The sequence below is a fragment of the Eptatretus burgeri genome, chromosome 5 (genome assembly GCF_056783735.1).
Source record: "Eptatretus burgeri isolate ZD-2024b chromosome 5, Ebu_testis_v1, whole genome shotgun sequence".
Lineage (NCBI taxonomy): Eukaryota > Metazoa > Chordata > Myxini > Myxiniformes > Myxinidae > Eptatretus > Eptatretus burgeri.
This window is the reverse complement of record NC_140965.1, coordinates 24,176,821-24,198,015: the sequence shown is the minus strand read 5'-3', so window position 1 is coordinate 24,198,015 and position 21,195 is coordinate 24,176,821. Positions and strand designations below refer to the sequence as shown.

Sequence of the window (21,195 nt, the reverse complement as noted above, 5' to 3'; positions counted from 1 at the left end):
ATATTCACGCATACGGATTAGGTTCGCCTCCATACGTGCACCAAACCACGCCTCCCTCGCTTCATTTGTTTACGCACGAAAAATTAAGGTTGGATCCTTTTTGAACACACCTCGTATCATATATCTCAAAAAGTTGTGGACGAGTTGTGACAAAACTCAATTAATGAGTTCTTTAGGTGACAAGAACAAGCCAATTAGATTTTGGTTCAGGTGTGGATCCAGATCCGGCCTATCATAGGGATACAAAACGTAAACTGTTCAGCTTGGCGGAGGTACGCGCTCTCCCGAGTGTCGTTCTAGTTTGTTGCTGTTATTGCTGTTTAACCCTGTATCTGTGCAACTTTATTATCCCTATGCTTAAAAAAAATAACAGGGGGGATGTTGTAATCGGCTCCATCTCTGTCTGTCCGTCCGTCCTGCTATCTCCTCCGAAATAGTTGAGCGGAAATTCACCAAACCTGGTAATTATGATCACTACATGGAAAGAAGGTGCATGAACAGTATCATTTGTGCCTCTCCCCCTTGGGATTAGGTCAAAAGGTCGAATACCAAAAAATGCAATTACAGGCACATTTTCAAACACTTTAAAAAGAAAATTTGTATATGAAATCAACATTAGGGGATGCATGAAATATGTAACGATTTTTTTTTTTTTTTTTTTACATTTGACCACTGCTTCATGCCCCAGGGTCAAAAAGGAAAAATAATTTCAACTCAAAATTTGATATTGGGTCATTCCTGTTGGAACTTTATGCCTGAGATGTATCAGTAGCTTACGTGAATGCATGCATACATGGGTGCACCGAGGAATGGTTAAGCAAAGTCACCTGACCCGCCCATGTCCCGACGCTGTGCTGTGCTGTGTTGTGCCCATATCTGGAATATACCTGTTGTTCCCACTTCAGAGCCTTCGTCCCTGTCTATTGAGTACATTACAGTGGCGACGAGGATGTTTTCATGCATCGGCACATTGCATTAATACGCAGTGGGGGATGATTGGGAAGGCTATACCGATCGTCTGAAGCAATACTGTACTTTGTGGCAAACAAAATGGACACCGATGAGGATGCTGAAAGGCGCATTACTGACCGTATACGGTTCCCCGATGTACAATCTCATCAAAGATCTTCTTGCCCCAGCCAAGCCTTCTGACAAGTCGTATGAAGAGCTCGTCAATGTCGTGAAAAGACATTACCACCCTAAACCGGGTAAGATTGTCTCGAGGTATGAATTTTCTACCCACCATCATCAAGATGGTCAGTCAGCATCCGAGTTTGTGGCTGATGTACGCTGGCTCGCTAAACAGTGTGAGTTTACAGATAAACTCGAAGAGATGTTTCGTGTTTTCTTTATAATAGGCATCAATGACGACTCAATTCTGTGGAAACTCCTCACTGAACCTGACCCCAATCTGGCTAAAGTCATGGAAATAGTCACTGCGTGTATGCAAACTGCCGAGAGCCTGTGTGTGATCTCTAACAAGAAAAAGGTTATCCAGCAGGGCCCATCGGTTAGCAAGGTAACCTTTGGCTGCAAGCATAAGTGTTTTAGCAAGCCACAAAATTCACTTCCACCTCCTGACATTTCTGAATCCACCTGGAAGGTTGGAGCAACTTGGTGGTGTGGTGGAAATCATCAAGCTTTCCAATGTCGGTACAGGAATTGTATCTGTGACAACTGTGGTAAGCGGGGACACTTGCAGTGTCCTTGTTCTCGAATCCAAGTCAAAGAACTTGTCTCCTGCTTATCACATTCGGATGAACCCTGATGCAGCAGGCGATAGGTCACAGAGCACAGCCTGCAGCCGAGGGTCAAGTGAGGAACTTTATGAGGTTTTCTCTGCTGGAACACGGAGCTCCAATGCCCCAATTATAGTTGATGTTACAATCGATAAGATCCCGGTGATGATAGAAGTTGAGATCGGCGCTTCCAGAAAAATTATGAACGAGAGCAAGTTCACCTCCATCTACCCTCTGAGAAAGGCTCCTGCACTCCGGCCTGTATCTACTGATTTGAGAACATACACCAAAAGGTGGTTCATGTAGTTGGCTCAGCTAACGTAACTGAAGGATATGGAAATAGCACTCATGTCTTCCCACTACTGATAGTGCGTAGAGAAGGACCAACCCTCTTCGGCCGAGATTGGTTACGAATAATCAGACTTCATTGGAGTGACGTAAACATAGTTTCCAGCTCTGATACTGGATATGATACCATGCTCAACAAGTACCCTGGTCTGTTCAGCGATGGTGTTGGCACCCCAAAGTGAAGATTCATGTTTCTGCAGATGCTCAGCCATTGTTCCATAAGGCGACCTGTGCCCTACATGGTGCGATCAATGATCGAATGTGAGCTTGACCGCCTGCAGAGTGAAGGCATCATCTCACCAGTCGAGTACTCCGACTGGGCAGCACCTATCATTCCAATACTCAAAGCAAATGGAACAGTGCACATTTGTGGGGATACAAAACGCCGATCAACTGCTATTCAAAGCTGGATGGCTACCCTTTGCCCATAGCAGAGGATCTGCTCACCACTCTCATCGGTGGCCAGACATTCACAAAGCTTGACTTGACCAATGCCTGTGCTCAAATAGAACTGAATGATGATTCCGAGCCTGATACATGCATCAACACTCATCGAGGACTCTACATGTACAACAGATATGCCCATTTGACATATGCTCTGTTGCACAAATCTTGCATCGCAAGATGGAGACATGCTTGAAAACAGTACCAAAGACAGTCGTATTTCAGGACGACATACTTGTGACTGGCAAGTCACAACATGAACACCTCGAAAACCTAAACGAAGTGCTCAATCGACTGTCACATACTGCGTTATGCCTAAGGCGTGAGAAGTGTACCTTTATGGCATGTGGAGTTGAATACCTGGGTCAACAAATCTCCTGTCAAGTCATTTTGCCCTCTCTGAGCAAAGCTGAAGCAATTGTGAATGCAATAATGCCACAAAACATTTCAGAACTTCGTGCATTCCTGGGTATGTTGACCGACGTTGGGAATTTCCTGCCTCAACTCAGCACAACCATCGAGCCTCTGCATCTTCTCCTCAGGAAAGGTGTTGTCTGGATATGGGAAGCTGCCCAAACAAGAGCGTTCAAGGCCGCTAAAACCATGCTGTCCTCCTCACTGTTACTTGTCCGTTACGACCCATCCAAGGAATTTATTCTCAGTTGCGATAGCTCTTCATATGGCATCGGGTGTGCGTTGTTGCAAACAAATAGAACCGGTAATGTCCAGCCTGTTGCCTGTGCATCACAAACCTTATCTGACACTGAACATCACCATGCTCAAGTAGAACGAGAAGCGTTAGCGTGTGTCTGGGGCACCTTAAAGATGCACCAATATGTCTTTAGAAGACATATTACCATTGAGACCGATCACAAACCCTTGTTAGGTCTCCTTGGAGAAGCCAGAGCCATTCTGCACACATCCTCAGATCGTGTACGATGGTGGGCGTTGACCCTTGCCAGTTGTGACTATTAATTGGCTTACCGCCCGGGTAAGGAAATGTACTGTGCTGACGTGCTCGGTCGGTCGTTTGCCGCTTCCCGTAACTATCCCAGAACCTCCACAATCTGGCGATATCATTCATCTTATGGCTAACGTCATTCACAATGAGGCTCCCGTAACCGCAAAGCAGATTGCTTGTGCTACCAATAGCAATCCAGATTTGTCATATATTAAACGCTGTGTTATATCAGGTGATTGGGCATCACTACTGGAAGGGGCGAAACCGAACCTCATCTGGAAGGATGGGCAGTCTGTTGATGCACACTGCCTGCTTTGGGGTAGCCGAGTGATAATTCTGCCTAAATTCTGTGGGAAAATTATCAGTGAACCCCACAATGCTTAGCCAGGCAAATTCACCACGAAGGCTACTGCCCGAGCCCATGTTTGGTGGCCTGGTTTGGACAATGACATTGAGTCTAGTGCACACCATTGTTACACTTGTCAAGCCCATGCCATGACACCGCCACAGTCTCCATTGGCCATGTGGTCGTGGCCATCAAAACCATCGTTCAGACTACACATCGACCATGCTGGTCCATTTCAAGGGAAGTTTTTCCTTGTCGTAGTTGATGCCCATTCCAGATAGATTGAAGCTGTCATGTCATCCTCAACCGCTGTTGTAACAACTGAAGCTCTACATACCATGTTCACGCAACATGGTATCCCAAACTCCATTGTATCAGATAATGGATCGTCATTTACGAGTTCAGAGTTTCAGAACTTTTGTAAAATGAATGGCATTAAGCACTACACATCTACCCCCTACAAACCTGCCAGTAATGGTCAAGCCGAGCGTGCTGTTCAGATCGTCAAGAACGGACTAAGCCGCGTCAAGGAAGGCTCCATTCAATCTCGTTGAGCTCGTGTGTTGCTCTACGACCGTACCAGACCACATCAAACCACCGGTCGCTCACCTGCCAAGCTTCTGATGGGTCGTGAAATAACAACATGGTTATTATTAGTGCACCCGGACGTAACGGTCCAGGTCGAGAATAACAAGTATCAACAGAAACGTAATCACGACCAAACGTCTGTATTCCGCAACTTCCAGATCAATTATCCTGTTTACGATGTGGAACCAAGTGGTTATCTGGCATCGTTATCGATAACATTGGTGAAATGATGTTTCTTGTGAAGTTGTGTGATGGTAGAAGCATACGTAAACGTGTTGGCCAACTCAGGTTACGTCGTGGAGAGACAAACATTGAACCGGTTCAAGTGCCTTTGTCACCCACTCCTGCATTAACACCACCTGCATTTGAACCTGAGGTTTTTCCTCATGAAAGCTTTTCACCCATCAATGTACTTGAACTCCTTCCCGACCATGTAACCCTTATTGAGAAGTCCAGAGCAGTTGCAAGCACGGACAGCCCTCCACTAGCCCTTATAAGATCAGCTCGTGTCTGTAAGCCTCCTGAGCGTCTTGATTTATATAAAAAAAGGGGCGGGGGGAGATGAGATGTATCAGTCGTTTATTATAATGCATACATACATGGGTGCATCGGGGCGTGGTTAAGCAGTCATGTGACCCGCCCATGTTCCGACGCTGTGCTGTGCTGTGCTGTACCCATGTCCAGATTAAACCTGTTGTTCCCACTTCAGAGCCTTCGTCCCTGTCTATTGAGTGCATTACAATGCCATCTTTCAACTTTGGTTTTGATGGGAAGCTTGGGGATTTGCGATGACGTGTCATCGACTTTGCTCTAATTATTCTGTACTTGCAAGAGGCAACATGACAATATCCTTCCTTTCTTTCTTCGTAATTTAGTTTTTACCTTGTGGTTATTGGCCCTATCAATGTACGTGGACTTTTCAAGATGGAGAATGGAGTTGAATGACTATAAAATGATTTTTGTTCAGGAATACATATTTTCATTAATCTTTGCCTTGTTATCTGTGTATATCTTTATAATATTCTTGAAAAATCTTTACTCCAAGAATGTTTGGGAAATTATGTAAAGATGCTGCAGTTCATAGCTTACTTGTAAAAGGAACATTCTTTATGTATAGGACTCGTTTATTTTGCTCATCTATCTCTGTAAAGCATGTTTTTGACTTTTACCTGCATCAGACTTTTGACCTTTTGTTGTTGTTTTTTTAGGTGTACGGGGCGAATTACTTGCAGCGTCTTCTGGAGCCGTTGCTGAGAACCGTATGCTCCTCACCTAGTTGGCTGCTTTGTTCATTTGAAGTGGATCCTGTTCGGTAATTTCAACAACTGAAGCTTTAATTGTCAGTCATCTCGTTTTATTTTGGGTTTTATGCAGATATTCAGGGTGCTCATAAACTCCTTGAGTCGCCTTGCAATGTCACCGCTGGGGAAATGGTACAAGGTGCAAACATGATTATCAGCACGTGGGAGAGATGACGAGCCCATAAAAAGGAAGTTAATTTCGCACCCCCATTGGGTTAAATGATCCCCATAATTTGCATAATTGATGAATGAAAGTAATTTCTGTAGTGTGATGAAATCACTTGGTGAAGGCCCGGTCACACCTTGACGTTTTAGCCAGCGATGGCAACGTATTAAAATGTATGTAAAACGCTGGCTGACGTTGAACTTTTGATGTTTGTTTTTTTAAGATTCGGACGTATTCATAACGAGTTGATCGTATGCATAACATATTAGTAATGGACACAGAACGTTTCGTTGTGTTATAGATAACTTATACCAATGAATGCTGAACCTGTTGTCGGCCTACACAACCGATGCCCAACAATAGTCTAACTTCGGCATAGTGCGTTGCACGCATCGCCGACGATGTCGTGACGTAGCCTATTAAAAGGCTGACGCACAACGATTCGAATCATAACTGCCGTAGAAATGGAAGTGACAACATCGCGGTCACACCTTGGCGATCTTGCCAGCGTATGCCGACCTAGGAAAAATGTGTCTAAAACGTTGGGGCACGTCAAATATGGTATGAGTTAGTTTGGTATACATGAGTACAACGCTAAAGTACGCTATCATACGTCGTAGTAAGTAGAGTACGTCAAGAAATTTTAAACATGTTCAAAATTTTACGACGTACTCGGCGTATGACACACGTTCCACATGCGATGGGGATAAGTTTTACACACGATATGCGGACGCTTACACACGTCCACAAACGCTACTTATAAGCTACTCATAAGTCGAAACACGTCGCGGTAATGTCTTTTTTACGCGAAACTTATTTCTAACTTATGTTTGACGTGCTTTGAACCAATTCTTTACGTAGTCCCAACACACATCGACGTATGTAGACGTATTCCAATGACGTCTTCCGGTCGACAAAAAAAAATAATTGAACGTGTTTCTAGCTTACAACTGCCATATAAAGACGTGTTCCCAGCGGTTTTGGGAATTGGTATATAAAAATGGTGTTCATAAAAGGGGAACCCAACAGTGTTTTCGAGTTCCTTTTTGAGTCGATGTCCATGTCAGCAGTAACAGTATCAGTATCAGTATCAGTATTAGTATTAGTAGTAGTTTGTTCATGTTGGCAGTAGTAGGTGAGTGTGAGGGGGAGGGTGTGGGTTATGATGGATCGTCCTTGCGTCCGCGTGTCCTCGGGTAGGTTCATAGGCTGCCACTCAACGATTTAAATGGCTGCATCTCCACTATTGAAAGTAGACGCTTGCGCTCAACAATTGGATTTTTTTTACACTCAACGACTTTTAAACGGTACCACTCAGCTATTTTCATTGTTTACAATGAACGATTTAAATTGCTGTCACTCGCCTTTGTTTTTTGACGCTGAGGTTTTGAAATTTGAAGCGTTTCTTCTGAACGTGTTAAAACGCTCAAACTCGACTATTTTAAGTAGACGCTGCCGATGGACAATTGGAATCATAGCCAAGCTAGACATCGAAGTGTGAACATCCTCGTCATGCCGAAGAAAAGTTTGAAGAATGCTGCAAATAAGTGTCCTGGCCGTGGCCGTGGACGCTGACGCAAGGACGATCCATTATACCGACGTCTTTCAGCCTATGAGTAACTTAAAAGTAACGTCTGTCGACGTGTGGCAACGATCGCGTAACGTGCCAACAACACGTTAATCATAGGTTAGAAATAAGTTTCGGGTACGCTAAACATTACCTCGGCGTGTCTCAACTTATGATTAACTTACAAGTAGCATGTGTTGACGTCTGTCAACGATCGCAGACCGTGCATACAACTTGTGGCCAGCGTAGCGGAACGTGTGAGTCATACGCCGGCATACGTCGTGAAATTTCAAGCATGAAAAAATTTGAGGACAACCGAAAAGTACAACGTTTAAAGCCAACGTACAACGACGTATGGCAGTATTTTTCAGCATGCTGTCAATGTTATCAAAACTTACCCATAACGTATTCAACGTGTGCCAGCATTTTAGGAAAAAAATTCAAAAATCGGCATACGTTGGCTAAAACGTCAAGGTGTGACCGGGCCTTGAGGCAGAGGATGATGGTGGACGTAAGGTGAGGAGCATACAGTTCTCGAAACAGTTTTACAAGGACTAGTGAAGAATGCACAAGATAAAGCAACATTAGTTAAGCTTTATCAGGCAACAGAATGTTTTGAAGTAGTATTACACGCCAAAGTCTTCACTGAGGCCGATATGGTGGCCAAATTGTGTGAAATTCCACTGTGGAAGGTGAATAAACAGGAAGTGTAACTATTCGCCAGCAATCACCGTGATAACAATTGCGAAGATTGCACATGCAATAGAACTAGCAGCAGTGCTCAGTCATGTAGCTCAAGTGACAGACGTAGCAGACTGCTATTCACAAAAGTGCTTTCAAATATAACGAAAACGGTTTTCCGTACGTAATATATCCCCTGCATATAGCCATATACCAACTGTGACACATCATGTCGCTCAATGTAATTTTGTGCTGGCATTTGGTGCGTATACAGAACTTGATCCTGAGCATTTGAGCAGCATCTTATAGAATATAGAGTGACGAGGCACATTTCAGACTTGCTCGAGCAGTGAACATTCAGAATTATATTGTGTGGGCAACAAAATATCCGCATACTCACGTTGATGAGCCTCAGAGTTCTCGTAAAGCGACTGTCCGGTGTTGGTTCACCGCGTCCTTTTCATCGGCCCATTCCTTTTCAAAGAAACAAGACCCAATGAACTGGTGACTGAGTCACCTCAAGGCTCGTGATTTTGGGAAGTTGTTCATTCCTGATCTTTGAGGTGAAGGATACAAAATTCAACTGTATCCATTGGTTGGACAGCGAGCCCAATTTCTACCCACAATTGTTAACTTAATAAACATCTTACGTCTGCCATTTTGTTCTGAACGGCAGTGCCATTTTGTTATATTCTGAACGGCGCATAGGCCTCAGACCTCAGTCCTCTGGCCTCAGTCCATAGCCCAGTGCAATTGGAATTATCTGAGCTATATAACCACAATGCACATAAGCAGTAGGCATGTTTTTGCTTCATGCATGTACTTATTTATGCATGTACTTGCCCGGGTTATTTTTTTTATTAGTTTTGGGAGTGATCGCGGCAGTGCTCTGTGGCCTATACACCACTAAAATAAAAGGATGAGCAATTTGTTTAATAAATTTCGGTTTTTGTATGCAAGTTTGGTTTGAGCCTGTGTTTTCAAGGCTGATGAGTGCAAAAATACAGAAGGGTTGCTCGTCATAAGCATTTGGCATGTTTTTGCTTCATGTATGTAATCCAGATTGCAACAGTCCATTGTCTATACACTGCTCAAACAAAGGGATGAGCAATTTGTGCAATAAATTAAGGTTTTTGTGCATAATTTTGGTTTTGGTCTGAGTTTTCAATGCTTAATAGTGTGAAAAAATAGTGCAAATACAAAAACCCAAAAGTAAAATGTCATTTTGATGGGCATATATATATATGTATATATATATATATATATATATATATATATATATATATATATATATATATATATATATATATATATATATTTTTTTTTTCTGGTAGTATAAATAATCCACTCTGATAATCTTTCTTCAGCTTGGAACCGGGAGAGGTACTCGAGGAGAACCAAAGAAACCTCCTGCGGATGACAGAAATGTTCTTCAAAGCCATAGTCTCTTCCACATCTGAATTTCCTTCCCAGCTCCGCAGTGTTTGCCAATGTCTCTATCAGGTGCTTTTCCACTGGTTGCTATGTTCATGCTTCTGCCATGCTTGGTCTTTGTTTTTTATTTATCTTTTTCATTTGTCATTGCCATAAATTTACAGTAATTCTGCATTTGTCAGTATTGTTCTCAGCACCATATTTCCATTGCTTCTCCAATAATTCTCTGACCACACGTGCCCCTCATGTCTCTCCCTCTCTGCACGTGTGCTCTCCACTGGCTCCTCGTCCTTTGCATACGCATCTCTGTTATCACATTTCCCCCCTCTCCACCCACATCCTTCTCTCAATGCCTTTCCCCCTGTGCTTGTGTAACCACTTAATGATTCTTTCCTTTTGCACAAGCTTCCCCCACCCCCATTCATGGCTTTGCCCCACCCCCCTCCCCATCTTTATGAAATTCATTCTCGAGACCCTTTCCTTCCATCTGTGTGCCTCTGAAGGCTGTTATTTCTGCATGGACGTGTTTGTAGACCCCTCCCTCCCCACCCCTCCTTTTGCACACCCTCCAACCCTCTTTCATGGAGTCTCATATTTGGACGTTCCCTGAGCATTATGCTTCTGTGAAGTTTCCTCACCTCCCTCATTTTTTTTCCCATGCTGTGATATTTAAACGGGCCTGTGGCTTTTATTACTGTTGACACTCGACATCAATCACAGACTACCATTTGATCGGCACGTGCCCGTCCAAACTTCAGCACCAAACTGTTGGTTCAACATCCCAATTTTTTTCCCAAACATTAAAAAAAAGATACATTTGGGATTTCTTGAATATCATTCGAGTATTTTACCATCTCCTTTCTAATAATCGACAAAACACACCATACAGAGCTGGATCAAGGTTTAGGGTGGCCTTTTGCACTTAGGCTTTGGAGTGCTCATTCATGTGCAACAGTACGCTTTCCAAAAAGCAACACACACACACTGCTTCACAGAATATTTAATCAATATATTTTTGTTACAGATTTACATTTGGTCACAATAAGATAGAATGTAGCTCACAAACTAAGGCAAGAAAAAGAGCAATCATAGATTGCAGACCCTCACCAAGACTTGTTTTGTGTGGTGTTTGTGTACTGGTATGTTATGTAATTAATGAGACATAATTTAAACTGCCACTTTAAAACTGCTGTTGGTGAAGACCAGGTTCCAAGACGTCCTGCTTTGATGCAACCCTGCTTTGATTGGAGACCTGTCCTTGACCCATGACGTTTTTTAAAAATTATTATTCAATTCAATTCAGAATGGGATTAAAATAAATTCAATTCAAATGGAAGACCAAGTAGGTACAGTCCTGCATTGGAGTAATCAGAAGGAACCCGAACAAGCAAAAGGCAAAGATGAAGTCATCAGGAGGAATCTGGATAGGATTCACATTTCAGCTGCAACTCCTCTATCCTCATATCAAACCCATTTAGGCACAGCCAAGTGAGCCTTATTCAAAAAAAGAAAAGAAAAAATAACCCAGATCCCAAAAAAAATTACTGGCTCCCAAACAATGTGTCCAATCAATTTCAGATTTTAAACATCTATTCCCCATCACTACTTGATCATAATTGTGAAGTTTCACGTCAATTGATTAAGTGGTTACAGAGAAAACATTATTTAATATTTTCTTCAATCAAACATGGCTGCCAAACCATGTGACCTATCAATTATTCCTGAACATCCTTGTACACCCATGGCTTGGGAAACATTTGTGTGGAGTTTCTTCTCGATCTGTCCAGCCATTCTGGAGAAGATTTCTATAGATTTTATGGTAAATCCAATATGGCTGCCAAACCATGTGACCTATGATATCATATGTGTGAAGCTTTTGTTTCTCATGGATAGGTGGTCAGACTTGTAAAGTTTCACCTCAATCTGTTCAGCCACTTCAGAGAAAATTTATGAAGGTTTTTTATTTTATTTTATTTTTAAACAATATGGTTGCCGAATCACATGACCGATGACGGCATCAATATTTTTTTTTTCCTGTGGACAATTTTACCCTGAGATGACCCTCAAAAATTTTCATCCTGATCAGTTGGAGCGTTCTACATATGCAATAATGATGTCATAATGAGGGCACCTATGACATCATAAAAAATCACTCATCCCCTTTGAGGAGTACTTGCTGTGTGCTAAGTTTCAATTTTTTCCTTGGTGCTGTTTCAGAGATAGAGGTCCAAAGTTTTTTTTCCAATTTTTCCAACATGGCTGCCACACCACATGACCTATGACGTCATAATTATCATGACAACATTCTGCATGAGGAGTCGCTCCGAGAGTGAAATTTTCGTTTCATTCCGACAAGTTGTTGCAGAGAAAAACACAAGTTCGGTGCAGACAAACAAATGAAAAATCACCCATAGAGTGACAACTTGGCAAAACAGCACAAAGTAGAATGGCACTCGGTAGAGCGCATACCTCTGCCAGGTGGAACAGTTCAAGTTTTGTATCCCACTGATGGGCTGGATCCGAACCAAAATCCAATCCGCTTGTTCTTTTCACCTATTCAACTCATCCACCTTGTTTTGTCATAACTCATCCACAGCTTTTTGAGATGTCATGATATATTTCATTTTTGGCTCGATCTATCAATTTTAGAAATTAGGCCTGTGTTGACCTTTTGACCTTAAAATTAATTGGTCATTGAATTCAGCAACCTGACATGAAAATGCTCTTCAATGCTCTTCAATGAAAATGCTCTTCAAATTTCAACTAAATCAGATGAAAATTGAGGATTTAGAAAATTTTGCCTAAATTGGCCTTTTGGACTATTTTGACCTTTTGGCCTGTGTTTACCTAAAAATTAATAGGTGTTTGAATTCAGTGACCTGACATGAAAATGGTCTTCAAATTTCGAGTCAATCGGATGAAAATTGAGGATCTTAGAAGCAATTAAAAAATTTGGCCTATTTTGGGTTGACCTTATGGCCTATGTTGACCTTTTGACCTAAGATAACCTCAAAAGTTATAGGTGTTTGAATTCACTGACCTGATATGCAAATCCTGTTCAAATTTCAAGTCAATCAGATGAAATGTGAGGATTTTAGAAAATTTGGCTCAAACTGGCCTATTGGCCCATGTCGGTCGACCAAATTTTACAAAACTTCAATACGGGACCGTCGCAGGGTCGGTGACATTAATCTCTGAAATTTTCTGAATGGTCGGTTGAGCGGTTTGGGCTGGAGATGAGCAGACAGACAAACACACAACCAAACGGAGGCGATCAACATACTTGTCCAAATTTATTTATTTTTTTACCAAGTAACAAATGGATGGACCCAAATGCAATACTCTCTCCTCTGGCGAGGGTAACTACAAAAACTATCAGATCAGTAAAACATTTAATAATACAGAGCCTCGTTGAGGTATTTGTCTGGACTTAAAATGATCCCATAACAAGTTACTGAGTGTAACCCCATTCAAGATTAAAAACACTTTTCTCATGTAGCATATAGTATTTTAAATGCAAAATTTATAACTCGTATGTAGCTGTTGTGTAAAGCTGTGTACATTTGAGGGTCGTTTTCGAAATTACTTTAGAATGAAAAATATCGATTACAGTTGATCTAGAGGCGGCAGCGGACAAGCACACCCTCCGGAATGGGCATGACTAGCTTGGGCATAATTCAATTCAAGCTATAAAATGAAGTTGTGGTTAAACAATAATGTAAAATTGGTATTGTTACATGAGATAACTTTGTCAAACTGTGTTTTGGCCAAGCGTGCTCGACAAACCACTGATGGCGTGGACAAAATACATCTGGAAACGGGCGTGGCTAACTTGGACATAATCCACATGAAAAGTACAAAATCAACTTTGGTTAAATGGGACATTAAAATGTTCTCGTTAAATTAGATAAGAACTGCCTGAGGCCACTGAGAGGCACTGTATTAAAGTTGATCGACATTCAGGAACGCACACGCACACGCACATGCACACGCACACGCACACATACACACGCACACATACACACGCACACGCACACATACACACGCACACGCACACATACACATACACACGCACACATACACACGCACACATACATACACACACACATACACAGACACACACACACACACATAGACACACTTCTTGTTTTGTCTGGCTCTAGACTCACTGAGTAACCTCATCATCAAACAACAACATGGATACACCCAAACAACCAATCGAAGAGCATACAAAGAAACAGGAAAGATGACACACCTACTCTACATGGATGATGTAAAGCTTTTCGTACCGAATGACGAAATATTGACAAAACAGCTAAAACTAGTAAAACAGTTCTCTGAGGACATTCAAATGGAATTTGGACTATCTAAGTGCACTAAGTGCACATTCGTACAAGGTAAACCAACAAAAACAGAAAACATAAAAATTGACCTCGAAACAACAATACAGCAGTTAGAAAACGAAACATCATACAAATACCCCAGGGTAAAAGAGGGCCACCAAATATGTCACGAACAATTGCACAAAACAATCCTCTAAGAATATATATATATATATATATATATATATATATATATATATATATATATATATATATATATATATATATATATATATAACGAAGCTGATCCTGAAAACTTACCTCTCCCCAAGAAACAAAATCAAAGCCATAAACCAATTCGCAGTCCCAGTGTTCCAATAAGGCTGTGGAATAATACACTTGCCCCAATCGGAAATCAATAGGTTAGACATCGAAACAAGGAAGTTCCCCACCATCCACAAAATGTTCCACAAAAACCAGCGCATCCCGAGAATGTACCTGCCGAGATGAGAGGGAGGGAGCGGCCTCAGGAGCGGCCTGATGGAACTCAACCAGGTGCACAGAGCGATGAGTGTAGGACCAGCTGAGTCTGTAAAATGCTCAACAGACTATCGGATTATATTTGTAAACAAACCTAAAAAGCTATCCCTAACTCACCTTGCAAGGAATTTCCAAAAACAGGTGCAAATAGAAGATACCACACAGGAAAATGAAATGGCAACAAATACAGCCCCAATAATTGCAAAAAAGACAAAAAGAAATGCATGAAAAGAAATATCAACAAATATACACCAACAACTGGGAGAACGACAAAAGAGCAGGAAAATACAAAAAAGGAATTGGACCGAGTTGGGATCGATAAAGAAGGCTTATTGGAATGGCTAAGAAGAGGTCAGCTCAACTGGGATGGGGAACGAATCATAATTAATGTCCAAGATCAAGGACACTATACCAATGGATTAAAAAATATGGCGGGACTCGGTCAGATGGACAAGTGTAGGTTTTACAAGACAGAAACAGAAAGTAGTAGTCACCTGCTTTCGGGATGTAAAAAAAAAAATTATTAGAACAACTTTACACACAATGGCACAACAAAGAATGCAAACTGATTTCATTGGCATATTTGCAAAAATTTCAACACCCCAGTTCCAGAAAACTCATGGAAACAGGAACCAAGGGCAATCAATGAAAATAAGGACGTCATGCTCACTTATAACTTATGATCCAATTGAGCGTGAACATAGAAAACAAAGCCTTGTGACTGGACATCTTTCTCAGGAGCAAAAAGGAAAAGACAGCATCGCTCATTAAGATACCAGTACCCAGAGATTTTAGCTTAAACAATGCAGAAATCAAGAAAATGACCAAATACCAGGATCTCAAAAATGAGATCAAGAGATCTTGGAAGCGGTGAAGGAAAATTGCACCGGTGATAATTGGAGCAACAGGAATAATAATGAAGAACCTCAATGAGATTTTGAAAACCATTTCGAAAAAAAAAAAATATTACCACAAACGCACTACAATAGGAGGCAGTCTGGGGTTCGGTTCTGATCCTGAAAAGAGCCCTCGGAACAAACTCTGAGAAAAACAAAAATTAAACAGCTTGGTCCATGAACTGTGATCCCTTACCGAAGCAGAGGTGGATACTTTGAGTCCTGGTAGGACTCCGTTCCACCTCCTGAAACCTGCAAATGGAGATAACAACCAACAGCATACCATTTCACTAATGGAAGACCTCTTCAGTGATAGCTGCTTAATATTTTATAACCAACCTATAATCCTCATTGCCTATTTCTTCATCGGTCAACAAGCAAGAGTCTACAATTTAAGCAATTGTGGATGGGTTTGTTAAGCTTAAATCCTGTAATTAGACACCATGATGAGGTGAGCGATTGCTGTCAAATATGTTTCTCTCTGAAACCTCTCTGTGCAAGTGCGACAACTCCATTGGAGTGTGTGCCTCAGTTACAGTGAAACACAGGAGTGCAACGTAGCCCAAACTTCGGCCCAAACGCAAGGGATGATACATTTATAACAAACTAAAACACAACTTAAACTCCGGCTCTAAAACTTACTCGAAAACACAATTTAAACTTCATAAACACAACAAGAAAATAACGCTTGAAACAAAATATTGCCAATTAGTTTATGATGTTTTACCTCCTGGTCAATGACCACGACCAGCACAGCGTTACATCTCCAAAGCCTCACTTTCACGCCATGCTGATTTAACTGTAGTCTGTAACCCTTGGATCACCAAAACATTTTTACAAACACATCATCAATTATGGATCACTGGAGTTCTTGTCTGTGCTCCTTTTGCACAACTTAGGGTTAAAATACGCATTGTAAAACATGATGCCTGAATTGCAGCGAAGGTTACACCTTAACTCCGGGTTCAAAATTTACTGATGTGCACAGTTACAGTGCCTTCAGAAGGTATTATTATATTGGTTCAATACTTATTGATGCAAGACAATTCAATTTTTCATTTTTGAGTAATTTGTTTAAAAAAAATTTTTTTTTTAATTTAATGCATTTTCCAGTCAGGCTGTAACACAACCAAATGTGAAAAAGTCGAGGGGTATGAATACTTTCTGAAGGCACTGTATGCGAACATACATTTAAAAATCAATCATACATTGGCAGTTTTGTTCGTACGGATGTCATCAGAACTGCATATAATAGCATTTCAGGAAAAGTTTACATTTTAAATTCGGTCTCTGATGCTGTCATACATTTGGCCCGGGAATGGAGGTTGGTTGGGGTGAGGGGTGGGCGGGTATTTGTGCCGTCTTAATCCAGCACTGACCTCATCCTTCCATGATCCCAAAACAAGCTTTCACTGAAATTGTCATAACTTTCTTCTCATTACTTTTCTTTTGTATATATTGGTTTGTTCCTTTATCTTCGTCCAATTCTCATGACCAGCCCATGGTTTTCATCCTCTAATTTCGTCAGTCTGGTCTTCATCATCACTTCTTGCTTAACATAAACATTTGCTTTTTGTATTATTTGCATCATTTCACAATTCTTTTGTGAACACTGCAGATTATTTTCATTCTTTATATCAATTCTTCATTGTGCTCCCCAATCTTTCACTGCCACTCATTTTAAATACTTTACTGCCTTGTATATCTCCCCTCATCTTGCACACTTCTCACCATCCACCATCCTTCAAGATACAATTTCCCTGTCTGGTACACTACTCCTTCGAGCCCCCTCCCCCGCCTCCCTTGACACACGGCTCCTCCCTCCTTTCTCTCTCTTTTGGCACATTGCTCCTCCTTCCCTCCCTCCCTTATTTGGAGCACTGTTGTTCCTCCCCACTCCCCACCTTTGCCGTTTGGCATACTGCTCCTCCCCCACTTCTCCCTCATCCAGTGTGCTGCTTCCCTCTGCACCCCCTTCCCTTCCTTGTTTGGCTTCAATGAAAATTATCTTGCGCTTATTACATTCTGCTTGTCTCTACTTCTCCATTATCTTCCTCTCATCCCACATGCTGACTTCCTTCCTTCTTTCTTTCCCTCATTCCCATGCTTTCCCACCCCTCCCATCTTCTCATCCCATATGCTCCTCCACCCTCCCCTCCCCAGGCCACTTGCTACTCTGTGAATAAAGTGAGCACCGAGAGGTGCCCAGGGCAGGCTCGGGGCACCGCTGTAAGTCACTCAGATTTAAAACCATAAAATTACCAAAGTTTAACTTTTTGAACTACCAAATTAAATACTCCAAATTAGCAAAATGGGGCTATCAGCCAATATACATGAACCTAATTGAGCAAACGTAAATTGGCAGGTAGTGGGTGAAATCATTGCAGTTTAATGCTCATCCATGGTAGCAAGTTGAGTTGAGTATTTATGAATGCAAAAACAGTTCAAATGGAATTTGTTTCTTCTACTCGGTGTTGATTTGTTCTCTTGGGTGAAAGTGCAACCACATCTCCATCATTTACAATTCATTTTTTTTATTTTGTATTTACAATTTGAGTTGATGTGATGGATGGGTATATCCTATTGTGATTACATGATTTTTCATGATGTACATACATGACCTGGCCACTTCATTAGGACATGTGTGCATGCATCTTGATTTTACACTGCCTTGAACTGCATATTTCAACGAGAACGGCACTTGCTCGAGCGCATACCTCTGCCAGGCTGAACGGTTTACATTTTCTATTCCACTGATAGGTCGGATCTGAATCCGTACCTTAACCAAAATCTAATCGGCTTCTTCTTGTCACCTATCCAATTCACGTAACAAGTTTTGTCATAACCCGTCCACAACTTTTTGAAATATCGTGCGATACGTCGTTTTTGGCCCATCTCTCAATTGTGAAGAATCACTTGGGGGGAATCTAATCAATTCGTCCATGTCACACACTAAACCTGTCCACGAAGTTTCATCCGAATCCGTCCATAACCTTTTGAAATATCCTGCTCTCAGACAAACGAACATGGGTGAAAATGTAACCACCACCCACCTTTGGTGGTTGCGGTAATTATATTAATTACTTGTGATATTATTGACGTATTTCAAAGCTGTAGAACGGGCAAATTGTCATTGATTTTTGAGATGAAACTGTGAAGGTGCAGCAGCATTTTAAAGAGGCATGATAGTGAGAGTGTGGAAATTACGGATGCCAAAGGTATCCAAAACGATCTTCTCGACTGGCTGCTTCAAAACGTCAGTCATCAGAGTGGATAAACAATTGCAAAACGATGGTAAATTAGTCACTGGGATTGCTGTATGCTTCCCAAATACAAAGAATTGTTTCACTTGGATTGAAAAGCCAAAATACAGAGAATGGTTCATTTTACCCATTCTGAACCAGCCTCAGTGGTGTAATGGTTAGAGCATTCTCTTTGAGTCTGGGAGGTCGGTGGTTCGAACCCCCAGCTGAGTCGTACCAAAGACTTTAAAAATAGTACGTGCTGCTTCCTTGCTCGACGCTCAGCATTTAAACGAGATAGAGCATGGACAAACAGCCGTAGGTTGGCAACCATTGTGCAAGCTTGATGGGCCCCAATGGCATTGAAGTTCCTTGTAAGGGAAGTCAGTTTAAAATTTAACCATCCACACGGGTGGTTGTGATGTCACGACATGGTCCATATTCTCACTCCACCGATTCTGAATTGTGAATGGAAATGTATTGAGACACAAGAATGTTATTTGGGGGAAAACAAACGAAATATTTGTCACTGCTGCTCTGAGTGATGACCTTTTACTCTCCGAAAGGAAATTGCGATGTGGAGCACAATGTTAAAATAATTCCACTTCCTCCTCAATATTAAAAAAACTCGTTATTTTTTTTTTTCCATCACAAAAAAACCATCCTTCATGCTAGTACCTGGAAAAATTCTAAACTCTCCCATATGGAAGCATGGGATTGACTGACTGACTGTCTTGCCTCGTTAGAAACATTTCTGTGGCTTGAAGATGAAAATTCTTGTGATTCAATGTGAGATCTCCCTACTATAATTGTGATTTGAGTTTAAACGACAAAATGAAAAGTGACGCTTGTCAGGTATTTTCACCATACTTGTATCATGATTAATTTCCTGAAATATGCACAATCATTCTGAAACTTGCTCACCTAATAACCAGGTAATTTCACCATACTTGTACCATTGTTAATTGCCTGAACTCTACACACTCATTCCCAGATCACTTACCTAATAACCAGGTAATTTCACCATCCTCATACCATGATTAATTTCCTGAAATATGCACAAACATTCCGAGACTTGCTCACCTAATACCCAGGTAATTTCACCATACTCGTACCATGATTAATTTCCTGAAATCTATACATTCATTCCAAGACACACTTAAAGGATAACGAGGTAATTTCACCATACTCATGCCATGATTAATTTGCTGAAATATGCACAGTCATTCCGAGACTTGCTCACCTAATATCCAGGTAATTTCACCATACTTGTGCCATTGTTAATTGCCTGAAATCTATACATTCATTCCCAGATACACTTAAAGGATAACGAGGTAATTTCACCATACTCATGCCATGATTAATTTCCTGAAATATGCACAGTCATTCCAAGACTTGCTCACCTAATACCCAGGTAATTTCACCATACTCGTACCATGATTAATTTCCTGAAATCTATACATTCATTCCCAGACACACTTAAAGGATAACGAGGTAATTCCACCATACTCATGCCATGATTAATTTCCTGAAATATGCACAGTCATTCCGAGACTTGCTCACCTAATATCCAGGTAATTTCACCATACTTGTGCCATTGTTAATTGCCTGAACTCTGCACACTCATTCCCAGATCACTTACCTAATAACCAGGTAATTTCACCATCCTCATACCATGATTAATTTCCTGAAATACGCACAGTCATTCCAAGACTTGCTCACCTAATACCCAGGTAATTTCACCATACTCATGATTAATTGCCTGAAATCTGCACACTCATTCCCACTCACTTCCATAATAACCAGGTAATTTCACCATACTCATACCATGATTAATTTCCTGAAATCTGCACAATCATTCCTAGACTTGCTCACCGAATTATAATACCCAGGTAATTTCACCGTACTTATACCATGATTAATTTCCTGAAATATGCACAATCATTCTGAGACTTGCTCACCTAATAACCAGGTATTTTCACCATACTCATACCATGATTAATTTCCTGAAATATGCACAATCATTCCGAGACTTACTCACCTAATAGCCTGAACCGGGCGTAGTGGCGTGCGCCTGTAATCCGGCTACTCGGAGGCTTGGGTTGGAGGATCCCTTGAGGATGGGAGCTCTGCGCTGGGCCGCGATATGAGAGGGAGTAGGGTAGCCCGGAATCATGGCGAAACCCAATCATTATCCCTGTGTCGTAAGAGGCGACCAGGGTTGCGTCAGGAAGGGAATCCGGCGTAAAACCTGTGCCAAATCAGTATGCGGATCATTACGGATGATCCGCTGTGGCGACCCCTAACGGGAGCAGCTGAAAGACAAAACAACGACAACAACAACTCACCTAATAACCTGGTAATTTCACCATACTTGTACTATGATTACTTGCTTGAAATCTGCAAACTCATTCCCAGACTCTCTTACCTATTAACCAGGTAATTTCACCATACTCATACCATGATTAATTTCCTGAAATATGCACACTCATTTCAAGACCTGCTCACCTAATAACCAGGTAATTTCACCATACTTGTACCATTGTTAATTGCCTGAAATCTGTACACTCATTCCCAGACTCACCTATTGACAATAACCGTCATTGCCTTTGCAGAGGAT

General features: G+C 41.4%; 1 protein-coding gene and 1 long non-coding RNA gene across 10 annotated transcripts in view; one reads left to right on the top strand and one right to left on the bottom strand.

The window, feature by feature from the left end:
* The window catches only part of LOC147026073 (uncharacterized), a 390,674-nt gene that overhangs the window by 160,745 nt on the left and 208,734 nt on the right, over window positions 1-21,195 (bottom strand). The window lies entirely within an intron of this gene.
* The window catches only part of NF1 (neurofibromin 1), a 244,393-nt gene that overhangs the window by 150,928 nt on the left and 72,270 nt on the right, over window positions 1-21,195 (top strand). For 8 of the 9 annotated variants that reach the window (XR_015058106.1, XR_015058105.1, XM_085881092.1 and 5 more), the window contains 3 exons: window positions 5,635-5,738; window positions 9,509-9,644; window positions 17,497-17,562. Coding sequence is in view for 7 of the 9 variants with exons in the window: in XM_085881092.1 (XP_085737218.1) it covers window positions 5,635-5,738; window positions 9,509-9,644; window positions 17,497-17,562 (306 nt within the window). In the remaining 2 variants the exon portion in view is untranslated. The remainder of the gene's footprint in view (window positions 1-5,634; window positions 5,739-9,508; window positions 9,645-17,496; window positions 17,563-21,195) is intronic. The other variant, XM_085881091.1, reaches the window with a different exon arrangement.